The sequence below is a fragment of the Sebastes fasciatus genome, chromosome 5 (assembly GCF_043250625.1).
Source record: "Sebastes fasciatus isolate fSebFas1 chromosome 5, fSebFas1.pri, whole genome shotgun sequence".
NCBI lineage: Eukaryota > Metazoa > Chordata > Actinopteri > Perciformes > Sebastidae > Sebastes > Sebastes fasciatus.
In genome coordinates, this window is record NC_133799.1 from 27899562 (window position 1) to 27924396 (window position 24835).

A 24835-nucleotide genomic window follows, 5' to 3' on the forward strand; every position below is an offset into this window, starting at 1 on the left:
TCATCATCATCATCATCATCATCATCATCATCACTGAATGCCTGTGTTGCCACCAGTGTCTTGAACTTGTAAGTAATTTTGGCACACACAATCTGGCATTAAGTAGTAACATAGCGCCCTCTGCTGTCACACTGATGCACACGCAGCAACAGCAGCAGCAACAGCAACAGCAGCAGAGAAGTAAAAAGCAGGAAATCTTGATTTATGAGCACATTTTAGTTCATTAAGGTCCACAATTCTATGAGGAATGTCAACTGTAAAAAAAAAAAAAGAGTATTTTAATTCTGTATTTTTACCGGTGACCTCTCATCAGTGTGTGGTCTTTTCTTATAAAGTCTCACTCCTGAGGGATCGGGTATGAAATTGTTTTTCAGGCACTTCAGTGTGTCATCGACAGTGTTTATATTAAGTGCCTAATTAAACACAGACAGATTTCCAAAATATCCCAGGACCTCAAAGCCATGCGCCAAAAGAGCACATTGGAATTGGTTTTCAAATAAATAGCTGCCAATCATCCATGTGCAAAACATTAATCTTGTGTTTGGTGCTCTGGCTGTGACTGGTTTGAAGAGAGGGCAGAGCTGTTCTCAAGGCCACAAAGCGCCTCACAGTGTGGCAGTTTTCCCCTTTTTTTTACCCCAAAACTCGTCATTTAAGACCAGACAGACAGACGAATGTGCAGAGCTTCTCTGAAAATCCAAATAAGGTCCCGGGAAATGACTGAAGATTGAGCTGGTTCTGATTTAGCCGCCCTGATGAGTGGCATAATCTTTTCATATGATGACCAACAGTCTTATCCATCTTTATTTGCACACCATCTCAAATGAAATCAAGATTATAGAAATATTTAGATCTATTTGTCTCTTATGTTCAATAAACAGCCTGAAAAATGTCTCCTTGGAACTTCATACTATATTTATATATATTTATCCATACAAACAACATCGATGTACCGATCCGACTTTTTCAGTCTTGATACCGATAGTGATCCCTGGGCTTTGGGTATCGGCCCGATACCGAGTACCGATCCGATACCAGTGTTTAATCAATAAGCTGTATGCCTCACTGTGTGGAAGTGACTGGGATCATTCTTTTATGTGTAAGGAAACATCAGGTTTGACTTAAACATTTCTTTCCTTTGTGAAACAAAATGTTACCAGTAAATACAAAGATATACATTTATTTAATTGGTCTTTATCATTAAAATAATAAATCCAGCAATTAAGTAAAAAATCTTCCAAATTAACAGGAATTACAATTCAAGTGTAAACCTTTTTAATGCAGCAACAAATTGGTCAAAACTTAAACAGGAATTAAAATTCCAGTATATAATGTATATACTATATAAACATAGAATTGAATTGAATACATCGGCCTCATTGTCGTCAATACCCGATCCAGGCATTTGAATCGGTATCGTCATCGGTATGATAGATTATTGATCTATCGATCTATCGATCCATCGATCCATCCATCTAACAACAACAGACAAAAAGCCTAGACTAGTATTGTGGGATTATTAACAAGTGTTGCAGGATTTTGTAACATTGAAGTCAAGTTTTCAATATTTCCCATTTTGAAAAAAGTGGAAAGAGAGAAGATGCAACATCATAAAAATCACTTTTTCAATGTCTCTAAAATGCTACTGGCATTCGCAAAACTATTATTACCCTTATATCAGTTTTGTTAGTTTGTGGCTTTATTCATGTTGCAACTAGAAATGTTTACTAAAGTTTACTAAAACTAAGCAGCAGTCCTAAACTGCAGCTAAACTCTGCCCCCTAGTGGTTACCTGCAACCACTATCATTCTCCTCTTCAGGGTTGGTCTTCTTTTGTTCCTTTCTTTCTCTTCTCTTTTGCAAAGCTTTTTAAAAAAATACTTGTATCTATCAAGTGTTGGCTAACTGAGTATAAATGGCTGGTAATGATAGTGACTGGTAATGCAGCACTATCCATTTATGTCCCCTTACCAGATGTTATCCTGCGGGTTAAGGTGAGATTTCACTAACAAGCTCTCAAGTGCAACCATCCCCTTTCTAATTTCCACACTCAGCTACCGCAGCATACTATCAGTCTGACTACCCACTTCTTCTGTGCTTCATTTGACCCAGTCTGCTGAGACACTATTTCAGACCTCTAGCTCCAGGATGCTTGGAGGTTTCCAGCTTGGTAAGCTTTCAAGGAAAAAGGTTTGCAACAACACGTTATGTAATAACTAGACAAAATGTAATAGATTTAGATTATTAGATTATTTTGACAATAATGCATGTATCATTACATTTACAGTCAGACTCCAGTTTTTTTTACTACTAGCAGGGTGGTTCTGACAATGTCAGCTGGTTGGTCTGTAGGTTGTACGCTTGAAGGGAAATATTTACGACTGGGATGGATTTCCAGGTAATATCGTGCAGACATTTATGGTCCCCCCTAGGGATGTCACGATACCAGAAATCTAGTAGTCGATACCAATACCAGTGAATTTCCACGATTCTCGATACCAATTCGATACCACGATAAAAAAAAAAAAAACAACAACAATAAATCCCATGTAATTCAACACGCTCTCTTTTATTAAAAACATTTGAACATTACAAAAACAGAGGCATGTAGCCTTTAAGTAGTTAATAACAAGAATTGACCCATTTCGTTCATTTTGGCGTATCAGCGGCATGTTATCAATCGATAGTCAGACGACGGACGCTACATACTGACCGTGAATGCATCTGGTCCGTCAGCTCAGAGCAGTAGGAGCAGGAGGCAGAGGATTTATTGTCGAAGCGAAAAGCAAACGCACCTATTCGGCAATATTTCACGTTTAATCCCAATGCTACAAGGGAACCATAACGTTAATGAGGTAATCGCCGTGAGGTGGATGGAGCCGTCACAGCCGGTGTGCACGGAGCAGCGGCGCCAGGTAGACCCCCGCAACAGAGCCCTGCAGCAAAAGCGCTACCGGAGAGGCCAGACACACCCCCACCCGACAGTAAAGATCAGAGTCAGCGCTCTGCACATATTGACCGTCATCTTTTCTTGTAAAATGTCCGGTGTAATCGGTGACACCGATGTTGTCACAAGTTTATTAACCGGTGGGAAAATTTTCCTCAGTCACATCCCTATCAGTGACCATTAAAGGCATCGTACGGTTCCTGCGGTACTGTAAAAGAAAACAGAAAAAGAGTACCTTCACTTTTTTAAAATTTTGGCATTGACTTGGTACCGAAGTATCGGTTCTCATGACATCCCTAGTCCCCCCATGATAGCTAGTTTTAGGATCTTCTGACCTTCCCTCTAGCTTGTGAGGCCCAAATTGCATTTGTAGAGATCACACGAAAATCCATCTTGTCCGGCTTCAAGGGATGTGTTGTTGAACCACAGTTGTTCGGACCAATCGGCGTCCTGTGAGGAGCTACTGGCAGCAACAGGCATGGCTTAGGTGTGTGTGATGCGACACAGAGAAGCAACTCTTAGTTCAAAACAACAGTGGTGGCTCCTCAAGAGGTTAGTGTAGATGCTGCAATAGCATTATATCAGAACTGGAAAATATGTCTTTATTGAAAAAAGAGCAAAGAACAGCACTGAAGGCTTTTCTCTGTGGAAAAGATGTTTTTGCTCTTCTCCCGACTGGTGTCGGCAAGAGTTTGATTGACGAATGGTTCATCCAATCACCTTCCAAGTATTTTTTTGAAAGTGCCAATGACGGCTTCTCAGATGGTTCTGTTAGGCGAAGGGGGCCCACTGCTAGTTTATACATTTTGGCCCCCTAGTGGGTTAATCTGACCATGGCTCTAAATAACACAGGAAAAGTGTAAACCACCAGCTCAACTCTGTTTGCTCTCGCTTTAAAGCCTAGTCCTGCAAAACTGGATCAATAGTATGATACGATACGATACGATACAATACAATATACACATGGCGGCACGGTGGTGCAGTGGCAATGTTGCCTCACAGTATTAAGGCCCCAGGTCGCATCGGGAAGGGCATCTGGTGTAAAACCTATGCCAAATCAAACAAGTGGATCATAAAAATCAGATTTCCATACCGGAACAGTCGAGGCCCGTGTTGCCAACTATATGGAAACAGATGATCTGCTGTGGTGATACCTGGAGAAGAACAACATAATATAATATACGCAGTATTAAATTGAGTAGGATTCAGCAGGTGTAGTTCATCATTGGCTGTGACATAAGTCACATTTTTACTATTAACGTAAGAGAGTTTTATATTTGCTTTATCAGAGAAATGTTGATGTAAAATGGGCCTATGCATCTGAGCCTCTGCTTTGTGTATCCCTCATAATATCGTCGCACTGCAGAAACTATACACTAGATGGGGCTATACTCCACCATATTGAAAGTTCAGCACTCCTCAAAAGATCTTGTCATGGAAAATCCAGCAGCTGCAGGGCCACCGTGTGTGACTTTTCATCATGGAGGGTTGCATTGGGGAAATTAAAAAGGACTTTGTTGTCTTGTCAAAGAAATTTTTTCTTTTTGATATGTGACTGCTGATGCTGGTCTTTCCTCTTTCCGTTACCAATCCCATATGACATTTGCTTGGGCCCCAAAATGTTCAAAACACCCAAGGGAGGCCACTTCAGTGAGACCAACAGGATTCAGTCAGTCCCTCACCCGTGCTGTGTGTTTTCTGATATGGATTTTGGATCTTAGGCTTAAGCAGATATGAAGAAAATGAATTTGCTATCAGATCTTTCCTTATTCTGTGCATCATAGCAGGACCACATGAGGATTTGTCCACATGGTGTTGCACATGTGAGGCTTTTTGGGCAGTTGAAATGTGAAAAATAACTTGTGAAAAGCAACTTTCACATGTGGTTTTCATTTGTAATACCTTTAGAATGTTTAAACTGGTTGAATTATGTTATAACTTCCTGCACAATTACTTTTATGCCGAGTTTTCAAACCCATAGTGCGCTTTAACATGACAAATAAACACTGAGGTAACAGATATTAAACATCCCAGCGAGAACATTTTCTCAGGCGTTGCATTCACGACCCAAATAGTGACACCACAGAGCATTTTAAGAAGCTGTGATTATGTCAGTGGCCTAATAAGGAGCTGCCGCTGCCAAATCTCTATCTGCATGTGTTAGTCATGAGGGATGCTCCATTTTGAGTCATGACCAAAAGTCAAAGTATCGTAGCACAAGTCTGCTTTCTGTTTGTGTGACGAGGCAGCTCTCTGCGAGTCCGATCTGTTTACCGCACTCTAAAAATACCTAGTTGTTGCATTTCCATAGACGCCGGCCCTGTCGTTTCATTTGTTTATATGGCGTCTTCAAAATGTTGGCAGCCCTGGATGTCCACATGGGAGGGAGCAGCCTCCGGATGCGAAAGACTTTCAGCTGTTGTAGACAGGCTGTAAAACATGCAAAATGTGGAAATATTCACACTAATAATAATCTGATTTTCTAAGAAGTATCTTCTTCCTTTTACATTCTAATCTAACTTTCAAAGGACGTTTATCTTTTGAGCCTCACACCTCACATCAGTGGTCTACAAATGTTTTATTGCATTAATGATCAGCCTGTGTGGTTCTTGAAGTAATCCTGTTTCCTAACACGTCTTACTTATCAACAGTGGTGGAACGTAACAGCTGATAACATAAGATTCCTCGTTTTAGGTTAATCTACCCAACAGGATATACATTATCTCCACTTCGACCTTAGAACCACACGACATTAACATTCTGTTTACATGTTAATAAATCAGTATTATGAAATGTAGAATCACACGGGCAATTCTGATGCATAATGTGTGCTTTTACTTTTGATCCTTTAAGTACAATTTGCTTATAACACTTCTGTACTTTTATTAAAGAGAGATTAAAATCTGGGACTTTTGTTTGTAATGGAATTACAGTAAAGAGAGATGGAGCTTTAATGGCATCGCTACGTTTACTTAAAGGATCTGAATACTTCTTCCCCCGCAGCAACATCCTCCATTATAATCACAACTGCACACCAAAACAGTAACGATTGAAATGTCACTTTAAAATCTCTATGAAAACGAACATTATTAATTGAATGATAGAAGGTTTCTTTAACTGAAAAATAAGACTCAAAGCAGCCATTTGTCATTAGGTTGTCATACTGTTGTTTTTGAATGTTATTGATTTTAAAGAATAAATTCAAAACCTGACCATCAGAGGTGGAAGAAGTAATCAGATCCTTTCCTTAAGTATAAGTAGCAATACTACAATATAAAAATGCTCCTTAATAAGTAAAAGTCTTGCGCTCTATCCTTTTACATAAATACAGAAGGATTGACAGCAAAAAAATACTTTAAGTATCAAAAGTAAAAGTACTCATTATGCAGGCCCCTCTATGGTCTATGGTAGGGCTGTGTAATGGCAAGCGTCTTATACGATACATATCACAATACAGGGGTTACGATTCAATATATTGTGATATATTGCGATACTGTAGCAAGGCGATGTATTGCGATTTTTTAATCTAATTTTAGGAAAACTGCCTTAGTATAATGAACATAACGCCATATGGTGTATGGTCTAAGACCTGCTCTATATATAAAGCGTCTCGAGATGACTTCTGTTATGATTTGACGCTATATACAAATAAATTGAATTGAATTGAATATGTATAAAATCTGAGTAAAAACATTTTTTTTTCTGCAATCAGAACAGTGGGATTTGCATTTGCATTTATCAGTCACTGTAACATCCAATATCATGGCACTACTTTGAGAGGGCACATACACTGAGAGGTAACATCTCTTTGCAAATTAAATAATAATAATAATAAATAAGTATTGACTGAGTTAATCTTTGCATGTAAACTATTAATTCAAAATCGATAGTGTTTTTGAGAATCGATACAGTATCACAACACATCATATCACGATATTCGATTTTTTTTCGATATTTTCTGACACCCCTAGTCCATGGTATTATTTTATTATATTTATTGTTGTGTCAACATGTGAGCACAATTTGAATTTTGTAGCTGTTTCTGTGGTTGAATAGTTAAATCTATAATCATGTTTAAAATATTATAAACTGATCTCAGGTTTTGCATGTTAAATATTATTCTGCAAATTAAAGTCCAGCTGCCAAATAAATGAGTACAAGCAGATCTAATTTAAATAAATATCTTAAATTGAGTAAATGTACTTTCCATCACTGCTGACCATGACTGGAAATGTGTAAACAGCCAGAACGCAATATTTAATATGGAATTATGTGTTTCTGCTATATGCATACTGAATATCACCAAAATAAACAACCTCTCTACATGGAAAGACAGAAGTCTGTAGGAATGTATAGCCTAAAATATATATCAGCTTTATTGAAACCTTTACAGGACAAAAAAAAATGGCAAAGGGTTATACAATAAGTGCAAGGTTTGTTTGTTGCAGTTCATGTTAAAGCGTCGTGTGTGTAGTTACTCTAATAGGATAGTTACATAGAATATAAGTCGTTTGCACGCGTTACAGGAGCAAACACACATTAAAAGTCGTGTTTCTGAAGCTTCTTTTGAAGAAGAAGAAAAAACGCTTGTCAGGGTTCTTATTGGCAGAGTGGTTTCTTTTTTAAAAGGCCTCTGGGGTTTCTTCATTCATTTCCTTCAATGCATAGTTATTCTCAACCAAGAGAGCTACTTTGGCTGCATGTTGGAGGCACGGTATACATCCTTGTATGAATCCTCCAAAAACAAAACAAAAGTAAAAAAAAAAGTAAAAATGTATTAAAATGTCCTCTTGTGATGGAGCTGCAGTGTGAGCTCACATGACGCAGGGTTTGATGTCCTGACAGACGCTCTGGGGGTGGTGGTGGTGATGGTGGTAGTAGGATCCGCCAGCCGAGGGGTGGAAGGACGAGATGCCGTTAAAGTTTAACACGAAGTCTTTCCGGTCGCACACCGAGGAGTGGCTCTGATAGCGAGGAATCCCCACTGCGGAGAGGAGATAGACAATATTATATGGAGATAAATACATTAATATGCATTATATGCTTTATATGAATAACATTTATTTTGTTTTGAGTTTTAAATTATTCTGTACCAGCAAAAATAAATAAATAAATAAAACAGTGTGTGGGAGGTAAATATACTTTTTTTTGTGACCAGAAATCAACGTTTTACATGTCAAATATTTTCAAAATAAAATATGAAATAGCCTTAGATGTTTCAGAAACCGCAAAAATGTCATATAGGCTTTATAACTGACTGCTATAAGGCCTTGTTGTACAGAAATAATTATTGTTTATAAAAATATATATATATATATATATATATCCCCAAAACTGCTTCACATCTTTATAGATTCATTATAGAAATTGGTTATTTCTTTACACAAGAGCAGAAAAAGGCCTAACTTGTTTTTTTTGTTGTTGTTTAAAATAATATTTCTATACACCTTCCACAAGCTGACACTGTACTCCTTTCCAATACTTTAAAAGGCATTATATTATATTCACTTCATATTTTTCAAAATCAATTCAATGCTTTTACTTTGATATGATTATTTCCCCCCCTGGAGAACCCCCAAACCTGCAAGAATATTTAAATGAGACTCAGTGACCGTCATCATTGTGTGTCTGTAAGTGAGCCTCTATTTCCAGAAAGAGAAAAAATAAATAGGCTGCGGCTTCGTCAAGGTCATAAGGACTCCAGATGTGACTGTTTTTCAGAGGAAGACATGCAGGCTTTATCCTCCAGACCACAGTGAGCCCGTTTCCACAGACAACTCACACACACACACACACACACACACACACACACACACACACACACACACACACACACACACCTCCCTGACTGACAGTACAGTTAGCTAGCGACCCTGCAACACATTTCTCCTCCGTACAGGCTCAATTAAGGCGCTGCGTAAAAGTTTCACAAGGCCTTCCGTCTCTTGGTTGTAATCCTCCGCCGGTGTGGTCCGACCTGCGCACTCTTTGTTTGGGTAACCTCTGGGACCCTGTCGGGCTCCAGCATGGAGCTGCTCGCCTCGCTGAAATCCCCAGACTTTAGTAGAGCCTCGGTGTGTTGTGTTAAAGCAAATGAGCGTGAACTGTGGAGGTGAATTAAGAACGCGAGCACGAAAATAGATGTTTTTCTTAATCTATTCATTAGTGCAAAATACACCCGTGAACACTTGTACAGATGTGAGTTAAAAACCCTGCAGACTGTGGATTAAAGAGATATAGGCTATATCACACAGTAGCAGCTCTTAGAATCTGGATTTTATTTATTTATTGGCTTCAAAAACATTTTGAAAACTATTACGTTAATTGTACTGAACCAATCTCAGGCCATATTAATGTTATTATTATCATCAATTAACATGCAATGTAACTTTATTATTCAGTACAATTAATCAAACAATTGTTAAATTATTATATTTATTTATATTGAAAATAATGGTAATATACTATAGATTTTATATTATTGGCCTTGCACAAATATGTAAACTCTCCTTTTGGTGTGTTGCCTTTTAAATAAAGACGACAATCCTGATTTGAAATATTAGATATATTTATAAAATATATAACTTCATAATATCGTTTTCACTCCTAAAAGTAAGTAAGTAAGTAAGTAAGTAAGTAAGTAAAGTGTAGTTGTATAGCACCTTTCACAGATACAAAATCACAAAGTGCTTTACAATAATAAAAAAATACATCAGTCAATATTAAAAGTAGCAAAGACAAGCACAGGGCTGTCAAGCTAAAAACACAACAAAACAAACAAATGAGGACAAAGACACATAAACAGGTAACAAATACAGTCAAGAAAAGGCCAATAAAGAGAAACACATTTAGAATTTGTCACAGGCCTCTGCTGCACATGCAAACAAAACGTTGCATATTGCAGTGGCTGTGTTTCAGATGAGGTGGAGTTGCTGTGAGGATTGTTATCATGACTTTTCTTATACATTTATTTTTATGGCAAATATATGTTATTTTTTGGGGCGAGTAAACAAATTCTTCTTTTGTTTTTTACTTCTGTGATTATGAGTGTTCTACGGTATTGTTATACTACATGGTACAAGAGTTTGTCCACTACTTTAAAGTCAAAACTGCTTCACCAAATGAAAATCTGCTCAAAGATTGCAGGTCAACCCCTTAGGAAATTCTATGAATCAGCCTATCATAATAACATATTAAGGCTGGCTAAAACACCATCGTCTCTGACCCCAACCATATTTGAACAGTGAATATGAATTGTTACCATCAAATCGGAGATACAGGGTTCCACGATTTAATAAGGTTAGACTGAAGCACTCTTTTATACACCAGTCAATCCTAAAACTAAATATGGAGCCTAATCCCAGATCAAATGTACATTGAAAGGCCCTGAATATCATCTTCTTGTGATTGTAATGTTTAAACGTACATATCTTTTGTTTTTTGTCTTTGTCCTTTCGGTGATATTGCAAATGGAGCTGCTGTTATGCAAAACAAATTTCAGACCTGTCTGACAATAAAGTATTATCGTATTATCGTTATCGTATTATCGTTCATGATAACCGCCAAAGATATTAATTATGAAAACAATAATAGAGATATAAAAGATACAGAGTGAATGGGTGAACATAGTTTGGTAACATAATGTAGTATGTGCAATAAATAAATGTAATATGTGCAATCTATAAAGTGGTATATAAGATGTATAGTGTAAAGTGCGCCAGTGGTTAGAGTCCAAGATGGTTGCAGATAGTGCATGTTAAAAGGTATATAGTGCATGTTTAAAGGTAGATAGTGCATGTTTAAAGGTAGATAGTGCATGTCATGTACATGTGATGATAACCTTCAAAGATATTACGCGGTTCATCGTCTCCAGTTTGCTCCATACCTGATATGTCGGTGCTGTGGCTGTCCCTGCCGTTCTGGTGCAGATAGCTCTGCTCCAGGGAGTAAGGCGACATGCCGGAGTGTAAACCGGAGGACGCGGTGCTGCTGGAGGTGAGAGGCTGCTGTTTGATGTAAGGCGACCCGCCGGAGGACGCCCAGTGCGCGGATGAGCTGGCGTACGGAGAGTGTCCGTCCAGCGCGCTGGCCATGGCCGGAGAGGACGGTACCGGGCTGCTGCTGCTGTCCGCTCCGTACTCCCCGGTAGACGGCACCGGACAGCTCGCCATGTACGTGGACCCGGGGCTCGGAGACATGTGGTGTCCGCCGCCGCTCAGCCCGTCGTAACCACCGGCCATCGAGTTGCTCATCATGTCCAAGTTGTAGCCGTTGCCGTGGTGACAGGCGAGGCTGGCGGACGGAGCCTGGAAGTCGAAGCTCTGCGGGAGGATGGAGGTGCCGAAGCCGATGCCGTTCATCATCCGGTACATGGGCTTCAGAGCCTGACACTTCCTCCTGAAGCCTCTGGGTCTGCGGCGAAACGAGCCCTCCTCGAACATGAACTCGCTGCCCGGGTCGATGGTCCAGTAGTGGCCCTTTCCTGGTCGACCCAGCCCCTTGGGCAGCTTGATGAAGCACTCGTTCAGAGACAGATTGTGCCGGACCGAGTTCTTCCAGCCCTGATACGAGCCTCTGAAGAACGGGAAGCGAGCCTGGAGGAACTGGTAGATCTCACTGAGAGTCAGGCGTTTGGTTGGAGAGCTCTGGATAGCCATGACGATGAGAGCGATGTAGGAGTACGGAGGCTTCTCCGGTCGACGCAAACCGGAGGTCGTCTTCTTTCCTTTATTAATGGACGAACCTTCCGTGGCGGCTTGTGGGCTCAGCATGGCCGGGTGCAGGGCGCCGGACGCCGGGCTGGATCTCAGAGGAGGCGGAGGGTCCAGCTGCTGCTGAGGGGTCTCGGTCGTCATGTCAAGCTCTGACGTATACGACTGCGCGTAGAGAGCGAGGAGAAAGGAAAGGAGGGAGGGAGAAAAAAGACGAGTTGTGAGATGTTTCAAAAAGAGAAAATAGATCAGGATCCAGTGGTCAAGTGAGCGTTACACCGCCAGTGGTCCTCAGAAATCCCAGCGCAAAATGGAGTGAAATGTGTCTCCAGTTACGCACGACTCTCCCGTTACGCACGGTGCTCTCCCTTGACGCACGGCGAGTATACGCACTGACAGAGGGAGGAAGAGGAAGAGAGAGGGAGAGGGAGGTGGGGGGAGCTGGTTATCCACTGGAGACTGAGTGTCCAGGGCTTTAGGTGGACTCCACTGGGTGTCACAGCGGCGCTAAGTGGTGCTGTGTGTGGCGCGCCGGGTGGCCATGGAGCGCCTTAATAATCCCTCAAGTGGAGGAAACGCAGAAAAAAACCCGTCGACTTATTGCGCGCAACAGTCCGGCCAAACAAAGCTCGACCACCTATCATTACATAAATCTGTCGTCCCTCTGAGAGACCCCCCACACCCCCTTCTCCTCATCCGCACTCTGTGCCTGCAAATCTCCCTGAAATCAGTGACGAATAGAGCCACCCCCCCTCCTCCACCCTCTTTGCCAAATCTGGCCCAAGTCCACTTACCGTTCTCAACAGCGTTAAAGACCCTCATTCTCTCTCTCCTCTCCTCTCCTCTCCTCTCCTCGCCTCCTTAAAGCCCCTCATTCTCTCCTCTCCTCTCCTCTCCTCTCCTCTCCTCTCCTCTCCTCTCCTCTCCTCTCCTCTCCTCTCCTCGCCTCCTTCCTCCTCCCACCCCACCCCCACCTCTTGTCCAAGTTCGGACTACACGCAATTAAGCCATCTATCAAACCTCCCCCAGACATCCCAATCAACACACGCGCCACACGCCAGACGCATAAAAAACGAGCCCCCCCCCCCCCACACACACCTCCACACCCTCCCTGGTCCTGCATGTATGAAGTTGCGATTTCAGCCACAGATCATACATTTTCCTGACACGAATAAACCACCACAATATGTGCATGCAAAAAAGGTCTAGCTCTGAAGCAATTGAAGCCATGATGATACAACAAAACACTCTGGCCCTATACATGATATCTGCTGCAGGATGATACCCAAAACGCAATAAAAAAGCGTATTATTTGTATTATTTTGCTCATAATTTCCTCCCAAACGAGTCCAGAGGATAACAAAAACAAACTGTCGCGCTGCGCGGAGTGTGAGAGATGGAGAGGTGGTGGTCTTTTTTTTTTTTACCGTGCGTGTGTGTAAGCGGGGGGTTTGCTCTGAGTAAATGACTTTGACATGAGTGGAAGCAGGCTTTTTCCATCAAGACCCGGCCCTGGATACCACACACAGCGAGCCAGTGTCAGCTTACCGGCCCCGGGGCCAGAGCCGGTCCCATGGGCCCCCGCGTTCATTAGAGAGAGAAAAGCGAAATTAGGCGAGCGGGCGTCGACAGTTTCCTCCCCTATGGAGACATCACACGCAGATTTGTCCGACATGATGGAGTTCTATATCCCCATAAAGGTAATATCAACATCCGTATACTGCGACGGAGCGGAGATCGTTGAAGAAGAAGGGGGAAAAAAGGGGCATAAAGTTTTGTGCACCGAGAGCTTTTTTGATTGTGTTTCATGTTTGTCACGATTTCTTTTTAATATGTTTTTTTTGTCATGCATGCGTAATTTTAGGTACATTTGATTGCGTCCCTTTCTGGCTCATGATGATGATGATGATGATGATGTTTGTAGAAGATTAAACAAACCACAAGTGGAAACTGCAGAACAAAAAAAAATATTTCACTCAACTCAAATCTGTGTTTGTGTGCACGTGTTTTGGCCGACACAACCCTTTTTTAAGTTTAGATATAGCCTGGAGGATTTTCCCCAAACAATAAATAACCTTTTGCACTTTGCACAACAAAGGAAGTGCAGGATAAAAATCATTTTTCCACCGTGACACACACAGCGGTTCGGAGGAGCTTAACAGCCCCAGAAATTTCCTGCGACATCAAAACTTTTATGACCCCCGCCGAGATCAGGATGCCTCGGCCTGCAGAGGGGATCTTTGTTCTGGGAGCTTTGAAGACGCGCCGCGAGGCTCCTCCGGCTGCTTTTACGCACTGAACATTATAGGAACTCCTGATTTAGCCTTTTGGAAAATATCAAGTGATCGGCGGTTTTTGATAGAGGGGTTTTGCCTTTTGGAGCACAGTCCCGGCTGGAGGCCCATATGAGCCTACTGCCGACACAATAAGGCCCTCTGTTTGTTTTCATGTTTAGGCTGAAATATACTGTTTATCCCCCGTGAAATATTACGATTTTGAGAGAATGTTTTGTCGAGGTCTCTGGCCTCAGGTAACCTATTTCAAGCCATTTTTAAAATAAAATGCTATATTTAAATACAAATATGTTACATAAACAAAATCACAAGTATCCTCTATTTCTGATTAAAAATAAACATCAACAAATATTAAGAAACACATTTTCCCCAAATAATATACAAACACAACATTTACACATTATTATTATCATTGTTATTAATAATATTAATAATGATAAATAATAATAATAATAATAAATGTCCCATGTTTTTACTGTCCTTATATATTCTGTAGGCTTGTAATAAACATAATGCATTAAAATAAAACAATGACAAACAGTGCGTTCAGCTCCTTTTAACGCTAACCTAATATTCCTCGGGTATTCCTGTATTTCCTGTGTCGGTGCCGGAGCTTTGGAGCCTCCTCTCCGGGACTCTGGGAGGTCAGGCGCGGTTCAGTTTTGCCGGAGTGACAGACTGTTTGGACTTCCTAACATTGTGCCTGCCTTACAGTTTGGTTTCATAACACTGTGTGGGCCTTATTATTCGTGTATAGCAGCCAGCCCTGGAACTGGCCTGAGCTCCCTTCAGCGTGATGATGTGGACCGGACCGGTTGAAATATAAAGGCCGAAATGCAAAGAAAGGCTGTTTACAAATATGAAGGATGCGCGTCGTGACAACAAGGGTGTTAACAATGTATAGGGATACTGAAAGGATTGGAGGCCACGTGACAGCCTCGCAGACAGGTATGCTGTTCCGAAGTTTCACCTGCAGGTTGCAGCATTGTCCCTGAAACAGGAGCTGGTCTCACCTGTCACCTGTCAGACTCTGAGCGCAGAGATCAGCTGCTGGTTTAAAGCCTCAACTTGTGTGTGCGTAACGATCAGAGGAGGGCACATCATGAGATACATGTATAGAGGACAGGACTGATCAGTGTGTAGGCATGATACAGGTGTTATAAAAACATGGTCAAATGTTAAGATGACTGCAGTGACAAAAATACAGGATATTTAGTGTTGAAATGTGCAAATTAATTTGGAACCATCCACCTGCATCAGAAGAATACATGTCCAAAACTTGAATTTATTCATCTGATATCTTTTTACGCATGGAGGATCTGGTATTTTGAATAATCTTGAACGTTACACTCGCTTTCTATTAAATTGCTAAATAAATACATGTAATTGTAATTCAGTGGCATCGGTCTGTTGGAGAGCAGGTTACAATTTTGGGAGTGACTTGTCATTTTGGAGGTATATTATTCTTGTTTTATGATTACATACATGGTGAAAATTAGCTTATTATTTAGCAGCCATATTTTTGAGGAAAACTCTCAGAGCAGGTTACAATTTTGGAAGTGACTTGTCATTGTGGAGGTATATTAGTCTTGTTTTATGATTACATACATGGTGAACATTATTTAGCAGCCATATTTTTGAGTAAAAAACTCTCAGACTGAACGGTTTTTATTCGATGTTATACAGAACAGTGCACCACAGAGTTATATGAGGGGTACCATTTATGTGAATAATTTTCTTAAGAACACATAACGTCGATATTTTACATAAGTGATGTGTCTCGTCCCTCATGGTCCAGCGGCTGATGAGTCTGGGGTCTGTTTCAGGACCGCGGAGAGCAACTGCAGTCTCCTCCGGACACCAGCAGTAAACAGCCTGCAGGACTCTGTGTGGACGCATGTTGTTGAAAATAATATCTGTGCCTATATATTTGAACATATGGCCGACGTAAAACGGATAGTTGTGCTTTGATGACGAAACAAATTGAGCGTTTTTCTTTGTTTTATGTTTTTATTGTGGGCATGTTTCACATCGCATCTTTATCAAATTCATATTCAGTGGGGCTTTATTGTCATGATGAAAGTTTCAATATTTTTTTTATCCTTGTTGAGTCTTTTGTTTATTATTAGTCTATATTATAGACTTTATTATAGTCTGTGAGAAACCATTGTACCAGTGACGTAGAACCGATAGTATAATGCACCAAATCATTTTCATATTTTTTCAATAAACAGTGCGTGGCATATTTCATATCGTTATTTTTGATGAAGCAGTAAAAGTATTAATAGAAATAAGATAGAAATATAATAACAACAATAGCAATAATTATAGTAAAATGTCCTTCATTTATTTAAGTGCTTCAGGATAGATAACTATAAATATGTTTGTTTTGTTTTAGGAAGGGAACCTTTTTTGAGGCAGGTTTTATTTGTAGACAACTTAGAAAAAGTTCTTTGTTTGAAATTTAATATATTTTTAAAAATATATATTTCACTTCTGCAACAGTATTTTTAGTATCTTATGTGGGCTGAGCACATGTATGTGCATGACACGCTAAACAGCATAATAATATAACAACAATTATAACAATAGTGTGTTTTTTATGTTTAATCTTTATTCTTTGATCTATTATTTGATTTATTTACTGTGGTTGCTGCTTTGATTGCAAAATCTAAATAGACTGACTTTCTTTATTCCATTATAATAATAAGCACTACTGGCCAATATTCATATATTTTCATAAAAACAAAATCAGTGCTGAGTGAATCAGTGTAAGAGGCAGTATGCTGGACTTAATTCTGTTATTTTTTGGATTTGATGATTATGATTTAGGAGTTAATTTTCAATAGATTATGAGACCAACAATCCCCTTTTTGCCTTCATATCTACCGCAGATCTCTCTCTTTCTCCTGTTGAACAGGTGTGCGGCTCTGTACACCTGCTCCTCATCTCTCTTTCATGTCTCTATAATGAACAACTCATTGAACATCAGGCTCCCATTGTATTTTTTTTTTATTCATAAAAATACCAGACATGCATGAATCAATCAATCTGAGGAAAAAACATATTTTCAAAACATTTTCCATGCGTTTTCTAGTGCAGCCACGCGATTCTCATCGTATAACTCAGTCAATATTTATTTCATATATACATTATATATATATATACACAACAATATTTTATACAGCAGGTCATACAAAAAAAAAACATGAAAATATAAATAGATTAATAGTTTGGCGCTTGGTTGCCGTTGTCGTATACAGTGGAAATGACCAATGAACCATCATGGATAACATGGAGACACACACACACACTCTCTCTCTAAACATCTCTAACACACTCACACATACACACGCGCGCAGTGGAATGTCCTGCTGATGACATGATATTTGCTGAATCATCACACAGTTGACAACATGTTTTTTCACTGCAGAATAACTTACAGTACACAGACAGATAGTCCCAAACAAACAGATAAAACAGCTATAAGAGGCGCCCACAAAAAGTGCACATCATGGGGGTCAAAACACACACACACACAGTCCTGGATGCATTATGACAACACACACAGTCCTGGATGCATTATGACAACACACACAGTCCTGGATGCATTATGACAACACACACAGTCCTGGATGCATTATGACAACACACACAGTCCTGGATGCATTATGACAACACACACAGTCCTGGATGCATTATGACAACACACACAGTCCTGGATGCATTATGACAACACACACAGTCCTGGATGCATTATGACAACACACACAGTCCTGGATGCATTATGACAACAAGGAGTCTATATGGAAGCCTCGCGCCTTGTTGGGCACCTTGAGCGCGTGCAGAGCGTGCTCAGGTGTGTGATGGAGGTATGTGCAGCTGGGCTCCGTGCTGCTGCTGCTGCTGCTGCACGCGCCCTCTGACAGGTGGTACCCGTGCAGTGCCGGGTAGCTCAGACTGTAAGGCAGTATGTGGGAGTAATAGAGTCGGTGGGCGTCAACGTGGCTCTCCTCCCTCCGTATGAAGGGCGTGCTGAGGATGCTGTCGATGGCGAAGGAGCTGGAGAACTTGGCGGCACCTCCAACCCTCTCCTCCGGGCCTTGGAGGCGGGTGTCCTCGCCCAGGATGTCCGGGCATGTCTCCCTCTCCTTGGCGGCTCCGGACCTCTTGGCGATGCGCTTCCTCCTGCGCCGGAACACGCCGTCCGCGAAGGTGTACTCGCTGTGCGGGTTGAGCATCCAGTAGTTGTCCTTGCCCCAGGGCCTGGACGGGTCCCGCAGCACCTTGAGGAAGCAGTCATTGAGCGACAGGTTGTGGCGCACCGAGTTCCTCCAGCCGGTGTAGCCGCCGCGGAAGAACGGGAACTTCTTCATCAGGTAGTCGTTGATCTCCGCCAGGGTGAGGCGGCCGCTGCCGGCCTCCCGGATGGCCATGGCGATGAGGGCGATGTAGGAGTAGGGGGGTTTGGGTCTGCGGGTGTAGGGCTTGTTGCCCTTGTTGTTGTTGCCGCCCTCCTCGCTGCCGCTCTGCTGGAGAACAGGTGCCGGGCTGTTGGCCACACAGTCCCCGTCAGACCCCAGCTCGTCTCCGGATAGAGGAGACGCAACTCCGCCCTCCGCGTCCATGCACAACTCCAGCGGCTTCTGCGCAAAGTGGTGCGCGGAGAAAACTTCAAGTTTCATTTTTTTTTCCTCAAAAAGAGAAGGATCTTCTCCCTCAAGTGTCAGCAGCAGGTGTAGGAGTCTCCACAACAGTAGTAATGTCTCTCTGTGTTAGTGTGTTGTAGCTGGAGGCACCCTGAGCCTCAGTGTGGAGCAGCTGAACACTGATCTGTCTCCGGAGACACGCTTGTCTTGCTTTAATATAATGCCTCGGCAAAGGGACGGCCCACAGGCGGGGTTTACAGCCCCAATCCATTGAAGCGATTGAATGAATTAGTGGATGTATGTTTACAATTGGTCGCCACAGCGCCACGCCAGGGAATGAAAAAAAAAAAAAAAAAAAAAGAACAGTGAGGGAGTGAAGCGAGAGAGGGCAGGTATGAGAAATAATTAGTCTGAGAGATGCAACCAAGTCTATCTGTCTATCTATCTATCTATCTTGGACATTTCTTGAATATCTATCTATCTATCTATCTGTCTATATGTCTATCTTGGACTTTTCTTGAACTAGATTTTGCGCATTAAACCCATCAAATAAACTTCTTCTGCTGGATTATTAATCAACAAAAGTTTTATCACTTATCACCTTTTTTTCTGTCTGGATTCCAGATTCAAATAGAAATTTCTTCAACATTTTTTTTCTTCCTATTTCTTCTCTTTACTCACTTCTTATGGAAAAATAAATGCGATATAGAGCCAATTAGATTTGAGATTGTTCGGTGAGGTAAAGTGCAATTGCGCACAAAAATTGACAAAGCTGTCGGGGGAGAGCTGAAACGATGTGAAATAATCAGAAAAAAACAGAGAAAATAAATGGAGAAATATTAGACCAGGTTGTTTGTTATACTGCTCTTGAGTTGAACCTGTTACTCCCTCTACTCCGCCGGTGCTCCGGTGGAACGGGGAAGTAACGCGGACGCACAACTGAAATGAAAGAGATGGGTTTGGATGAGTTCCACCGTAACGCACCAAGAATGACAGTGTCTATGTAAGCTCTCAGCTTAAGCAAGAGTGTTGAGGCAATAAAAAAAGATTGTCAGAGAGGTCATGGAGAGTTCAGAGGACCATCGCACCTGCATGCAAAGAAACACTGGAGCAACAGAAGACTGAAAACAGGCGTTTAAACCGGTGATGCAAATAAGCAGAGGGGGAGGTAGTGTCTCTCAGAATACTAATAACAATATTACTGTATTGTTTTATTTACTAGAAGTGTCGTTTTTAATTGGGTTTACAATTAGATTATATCATATTTCATATTTTAACGTATAAAAAACACAGACATAATGATGAAGATTACATAATCCAAATGTATAATATGAAAAAACAGTTGTGGTGGCATTTTTTTTTATACAGTTAAGTACACCAGGATCATATCACATCATATACATTAGTTTAACTTAAGTCAGTCAGTCCTAGTCTCATGTGGTTTAATGGAAGCCAGGGCTGGTCCTAGGATTCGTCTTTATTGCAGTGGAGTGAGTCTGGTGGTTATTTTGCTGGTGAAACTGCAGGTCTTCTGACATTGATGACCTCCGCTTGTCCCCTCTGGCTTGTTGTGCAGCAAGTAACCAAGACACTTAAAATCACCATAAACCGAAAGCTCTTATTCCAACTTCACAGGGTTACCAGTTTATTAGGTACCCCTGCCCTGCAATAAATTCAGCCAACAATCAGTCTCAGCTTCTTTCCGAAAGTTTCGTACTGTAACATGTTGCTCATTAAACTCACATCATACTGCTCAAAAACTGAAAACTGATGCAGTTAAATACTAGTTTGAAGTCTTTATCAGACAGACAGCCAGTAGGCTTGGTGCATGACATTGCGTGATTAGTTTAGTTAGTTATGGAATCTTAATTACCAGCCGTAACAGCATGTGGCTTTCACCTTGTGTGTCTGTGTGTGAGTCATCATGACAAAATGTGGTCCTAGAGACACCTACACTAGAGGGAACTACCACAGGAGCGGTTTGGAGTACTTTGCCAAGTTTGTTTTTCCTGTCTGCACGATGCAGTCACGAAACAGGTGTGTAGTTGAGATGAAAATGAAGGCGGAGTTTGAAGATGGGTGTGGTCTTGCATAATGTAGTAAGGGTGCTGGAAGCAAGGCCTATTGAAGGAGGCTGGGACACGGGCGGACACGGGTCTTGGAGTATGAGATATGACACATGCGCAGTGTCACTGAAGCTGCGGTCGTAGCGATTGGCTCAATTTCGGCGAGTGCAGACCAGATTTGACTGTGCACGTGTTGTATCCCAAAGATATGACGCATTGATGACGCTTGACCCAGCCTCTTTCAATAGGCCTTGGCTGGAAGTAGGAGGACAGGAAGTGAAGAAGGAACCATTATCCCCCACTTTTACGCCTCTGGCCCGATTTGGCGTCGCGGCTATAATGTGATCCCATCGCAAAGTGGTCTTTAGTTTTTTTGGTCTTTAAATCGCTGTGACAAAACAACAAGCTAACAGCACTAACAGTGGAAACAATAACAAAAGTGCTGACAGGGCTAACAGTTTTAACCTGGGGGGGGCCCGGAGGTTGGACGCTACACTTCTGCAACCATATTGTCAGCTGTAACCGCTGTATGAGAGCTGTGCAGAGTGGTGGCTGTGAGCTAACCAGTGGGCACACCCACATGCACGAACATACAATTCGCAAACACAAATAGTTGTTTGCTGCTACATTATATTAATGCTCAAGCTATTGTATAGAAAAAACCTTTAAAGTGTTAAGCGTTCTGACTGAATGAGGGTTGCTACTACTGGCCAACTGTAATTAGTAATATAATAGTAATATAATATTGTGCAATAAATAATTGATACAATAAATTGGCTGAAAAGGTATTGAAACTATAAATAACTACTTAATCTTCTAGCAAAACAATCTCAAAAGAAACATAAGCAAATACATTTGAAATAAATAATTGGAAGAAAGGAAATAAAATCACTTTGTAATATGAAAAACATGTTAGCGCAGTTTCCTTCTTATGAGCAAACTTAAAAACGAGTAAAAGCAAAAATGGTTACAGATGTACGGAGGAGAATCTAGGACAATCAGTCTTTTTCAACTTCGTGCATCACTGCAACACAGGTTTTGTGACATAACCATTTTGACCGTAATGACCAATTAATATGAGTTATAAATCAATGCCAGGTCAAATTGTCTGCAGACGTTTAATCAACTACAGTCGACAACCTAATATTTGTAGGGAGCGCAGCTACCCTAACAGGTTTTAAGTAAACTGACGTCCCGGACACCTGTAAACCAAATGTCTGTTTGTCCCTCTAACTCTTGTCCTGTCAACAGCTTTTAGCCAGTTGATGGTGCAGAGTGAAGCTGGAGAGTTAACATGAGTTATGAGCTTGGCCTCGGGCCAGTAATAATCATTAAACTGTCTCTTCCGCCACTCCTCCCATCTCAGCTGCTCAGACTTTGCTGGGACCTGAACAACTTACTCTAAGTTCAACTCTGTACACTGTATTCATGTGTGTGCACCTACACATTGCGTATGAAAAGATTTATAGGGACCCTGTAATGAATTTAGTAAATTATGCTAAACAAAAAACACATGAAAGACCCCCACGGGAATAAAGAATTCCACTGATACCATGGGATATAAGATAAGGTCACTGTAAACTATCAGTCTGTTCCCGACAGCAGTGAGATAAGAATCTATATTTGGCATCCTGAGCGGTTTGTGTGTCTACATGTTCAATTTTTATTGCCTAACTATCACCTTGGGTGTACATGACAGGCGTGATTAAAGATCTCCAGAGCTGTTGGTGTTTGTGTGAGTGTGGGAAAGCAACAGAATTCGGAGGGTAAATAGATTAATTACACGTACGTGCACTTGAAGCCTGTTAATGAAACACCCGATGACAGCTCCTTTTTTTTGTCAATCTGTCGGTTGTCACTTTTCATCTCTGCAGTAGAAATGGAACAGATGTGTGTGCTTGTAATGAGTAACATTATCTGAATCAGCCAGTTTACTGTGGATCTCTGTTAATGCATGTCAGACTCGTCAGTGGGTCCAATTAGTGTTTTGTGTGTTGTGGGTGTCTTTAAGGGGCTGTTGATTGCAGGAGTCCAGGTCTGGACAGCTGGCCTTTTCTGGACAGCATTGCTTTTTTAAGTTAAGGCAAATCAAATTTAGCTATAGGGAAACATTATCCAGATAACTAATAATAATAATAATGCATTTTCTTTATGTAGTGCTTTAAAAGGTACTCAAAGGCACTTTACATGGTAAAAAACAACAACAGGAACAGTGAGGTGGTTTTAAAAAGGAGGGTTTAGAGTGCAGTTTTGAAGGAGGCACGCATGTATGAAGGTGCAGTACCAGCAGAGGGCAACAAAAACACTCATTTAGGTTTCGGCAACAAAACCACTTAGTTAGGTTTAGGAAAAACGTCATGGTTGGCCTTAAAATAAGTACGTAAACTAAGTAAAATATGTACGGAAATAACGTAATGGAAGTACGGAAAACACGTCACAAATGTCACTGATGTAGCTTACAAAACACCGGTCTCCTGGTTGAAAGTCCTGTGTTTGTTGGACCCACCCACCTCCCTTCCCACCTCCCATAAGCACTCTTTCTCACTTTGTCACTACGTCACTAGCTCTGACTAATACAGACTCCATGGTGTACAAATGACACGCCAAAAGCAAGAACAACGTTCTTATTGCACGCTTTTGCCTCGTGCATTATTGTGTCATTCATACTCTTTTCGTGTGGCCGAGCTGTGAGGTGTTGGGGGAGAGATTTCCAGAGGGAGGGGGGCAGCAATGGAGAAGGCCCTGTTGGAGAGAGATAGTGAACCTTGGTATATAGTGTGTCTGACGCTTTGTCAGCCTTTATATCTTTAAATGTGCAATACTGACATTTCTCTGTAAACTGAAGGTGAACCCCTGTGGGTCTTGGACATGCTTTGCGTCCAAATCTGAAAGGAAACACAGGTACATCATACAAATCTGGAGTCGGTTTGATATCAGAAACTCTGTAGTGATGGGAGAAAGGATGTCAGAGAAACCAAAGGTCATCCTCTAATCAAATTTAGATTTTGGGAAACTGCTTCCTCCTCTCACCGGGACGTCGCTGCAGCAGCTGGAGAGTTGAAACCAAAATGTTTTTGTTGAAACTCAGGAGGGCCTACCGCTGTGAGCCTAAAACCAGAGCTGAGGAAAGCAGCGGCATGCGTGCTATCATTATCACCGCCACTGTACAGCACTCTCAGAGAATGTTAAACCGTTTGGCTGGTGGTAGGTGCGCCTGTGTGGATTTCTGTCTTTTCAGAAGTGTGATATTTTATTTCAGGTCGTCTGCCAAGACAGTTACACACACCTGTGCTGAAGTGATTTGGTGTGAAAGGCAGCACACCTGTTTTCAGTTTTAATCTTCCACATGGCAATTTGAAATCAGAAGTGGAAAGATAATTTCCCCACAGGGATCACAGTAAAGTATCATATTATCATTCCTCTCCGGATATTTGGGTTTGTTTCAAAATCATTTGAGAAGGCCAGGATCAACTTTTACCTTGAGGTTCTAATGGAAAATGATATATATAATGCAGTAAAATAGCTTTAATTGCAAGGTCATCGAGGTCAAAGGAATCCATTCTGCTCCGCAGTTAGACAAGAGAAACACATCATGCTTATATAACCTGTTAGCGTGCCTCTCTTAAAATTGGCACCTTGTTGTTTTAGCTCACCTATTGAGATTCAAAGTGTCTCCTTTGAGCGAGAGGAGAAGTCTCTTTTAAGTGCTGACACGAGTGGAATTCCAGTAATGTAAATTCGTTGTGGTGAATCCTTCACGGCTCCAAAAATAACCCCACCTTTGCGGCGGTCTACGCTCACACGCAAACCCTTGTCTGCATGTCTCTGGATGACTTCTTACCTGTATCTCATCTTTGTTTGCTTTCTTCTCTGTGAGTGAAGGGTGTCCGGCCCCCATGTCTTTGTATAAACAAAAGTGCGGGCTTGTGGGCGAGCAGGGCAGAGAGGAACGGCAACAAGAAATGCCGCGTAGCTGAGATTCCCAAGATTCCCTGCAGCAGATTCAGTCTCTGACAGAGGCCGCTGATAGTCGACATGCTTCATTTGGGCGCTCGGGTAGGCACGGCAACTACTTCACAGCCGAGCTAAAAATCAGACGCATGAATTCCACTCATTCCTGCACTTGGCACAGTAGGGGTTTGTGTATGGGGATGTATGTTTGTCTGCA

General features: G+C 41.5%; 3 protein-coding genes across 6 annotated transcripts in view; 1 reads left to right on the forward strand and 2 right to left on the reverse strand.

The window, feature by feature from the left end:
• exoc2 (exocyst complex component 2) overlaps positions 1-24835 on the forward strand; it is a 147935-nt gene continuing 123100 nt past the window's right edge. For all 3 annotated transcript variants that reach the window (XM_074636243.1, XM_074636241.1, XM_074636242.1), the window contains exon 1: positions 1-68. The gene's annotated coding sequence lies outside the window, so the exon portion shown is untranslated. The remainder of the gene's footprint in view (positions 69-24835) is intronic.
• foxf2b (forkhead box F2b) lies at positions 7294-12590 on the reverse strand. The gene is made up of 3 exons (XM_074636237.1): positions 12453-12590; positions 10833-11823; positions 7294-7931 (listed from the first exon to the last, which is right to left on the reverse strand). The coding sequence occupies exons 2-3, from the start codon at positions 11800-11802 to the stop codon at positions 7762-7764; spliced, it is 1140 nt and encodes a 379-aa protein (XP_074492338.1). The 5' UTR covers positions 11803-11823; positions 12453-12590; the 3' UTR covers positions 7294-7761.
• On the reverse strand, positions 16947-18963 carry foxq1b (forkhead box Q1b). Of its 2 annotated transcripts, none has more exons than XM_074636270.1 (2): positions 17696-18963; positions 16947-17496 (listed from the first exon to the last, which is right to left on the reverse strand). In XM_074636270.1, the coding sequence occupies exon 1, from the start codon at positions 18635-18637 to the stop codon at positions 17738-17740; it is 900 nt and encodes a 299-aa protein (XP_074492371.1). In that variant the 5' UTR covers positions 18638-18963; the 3' UTR covers positions 16947-17496; positions 17696-17737. The 2 variants fall into 2 exon arrangements, with proteins under 2 accessions (XP_074492371.1, XP_074492370.1); XM_074636269.1 differs by having other exon boundaries at positions 16947-17525; positions 17725-18865.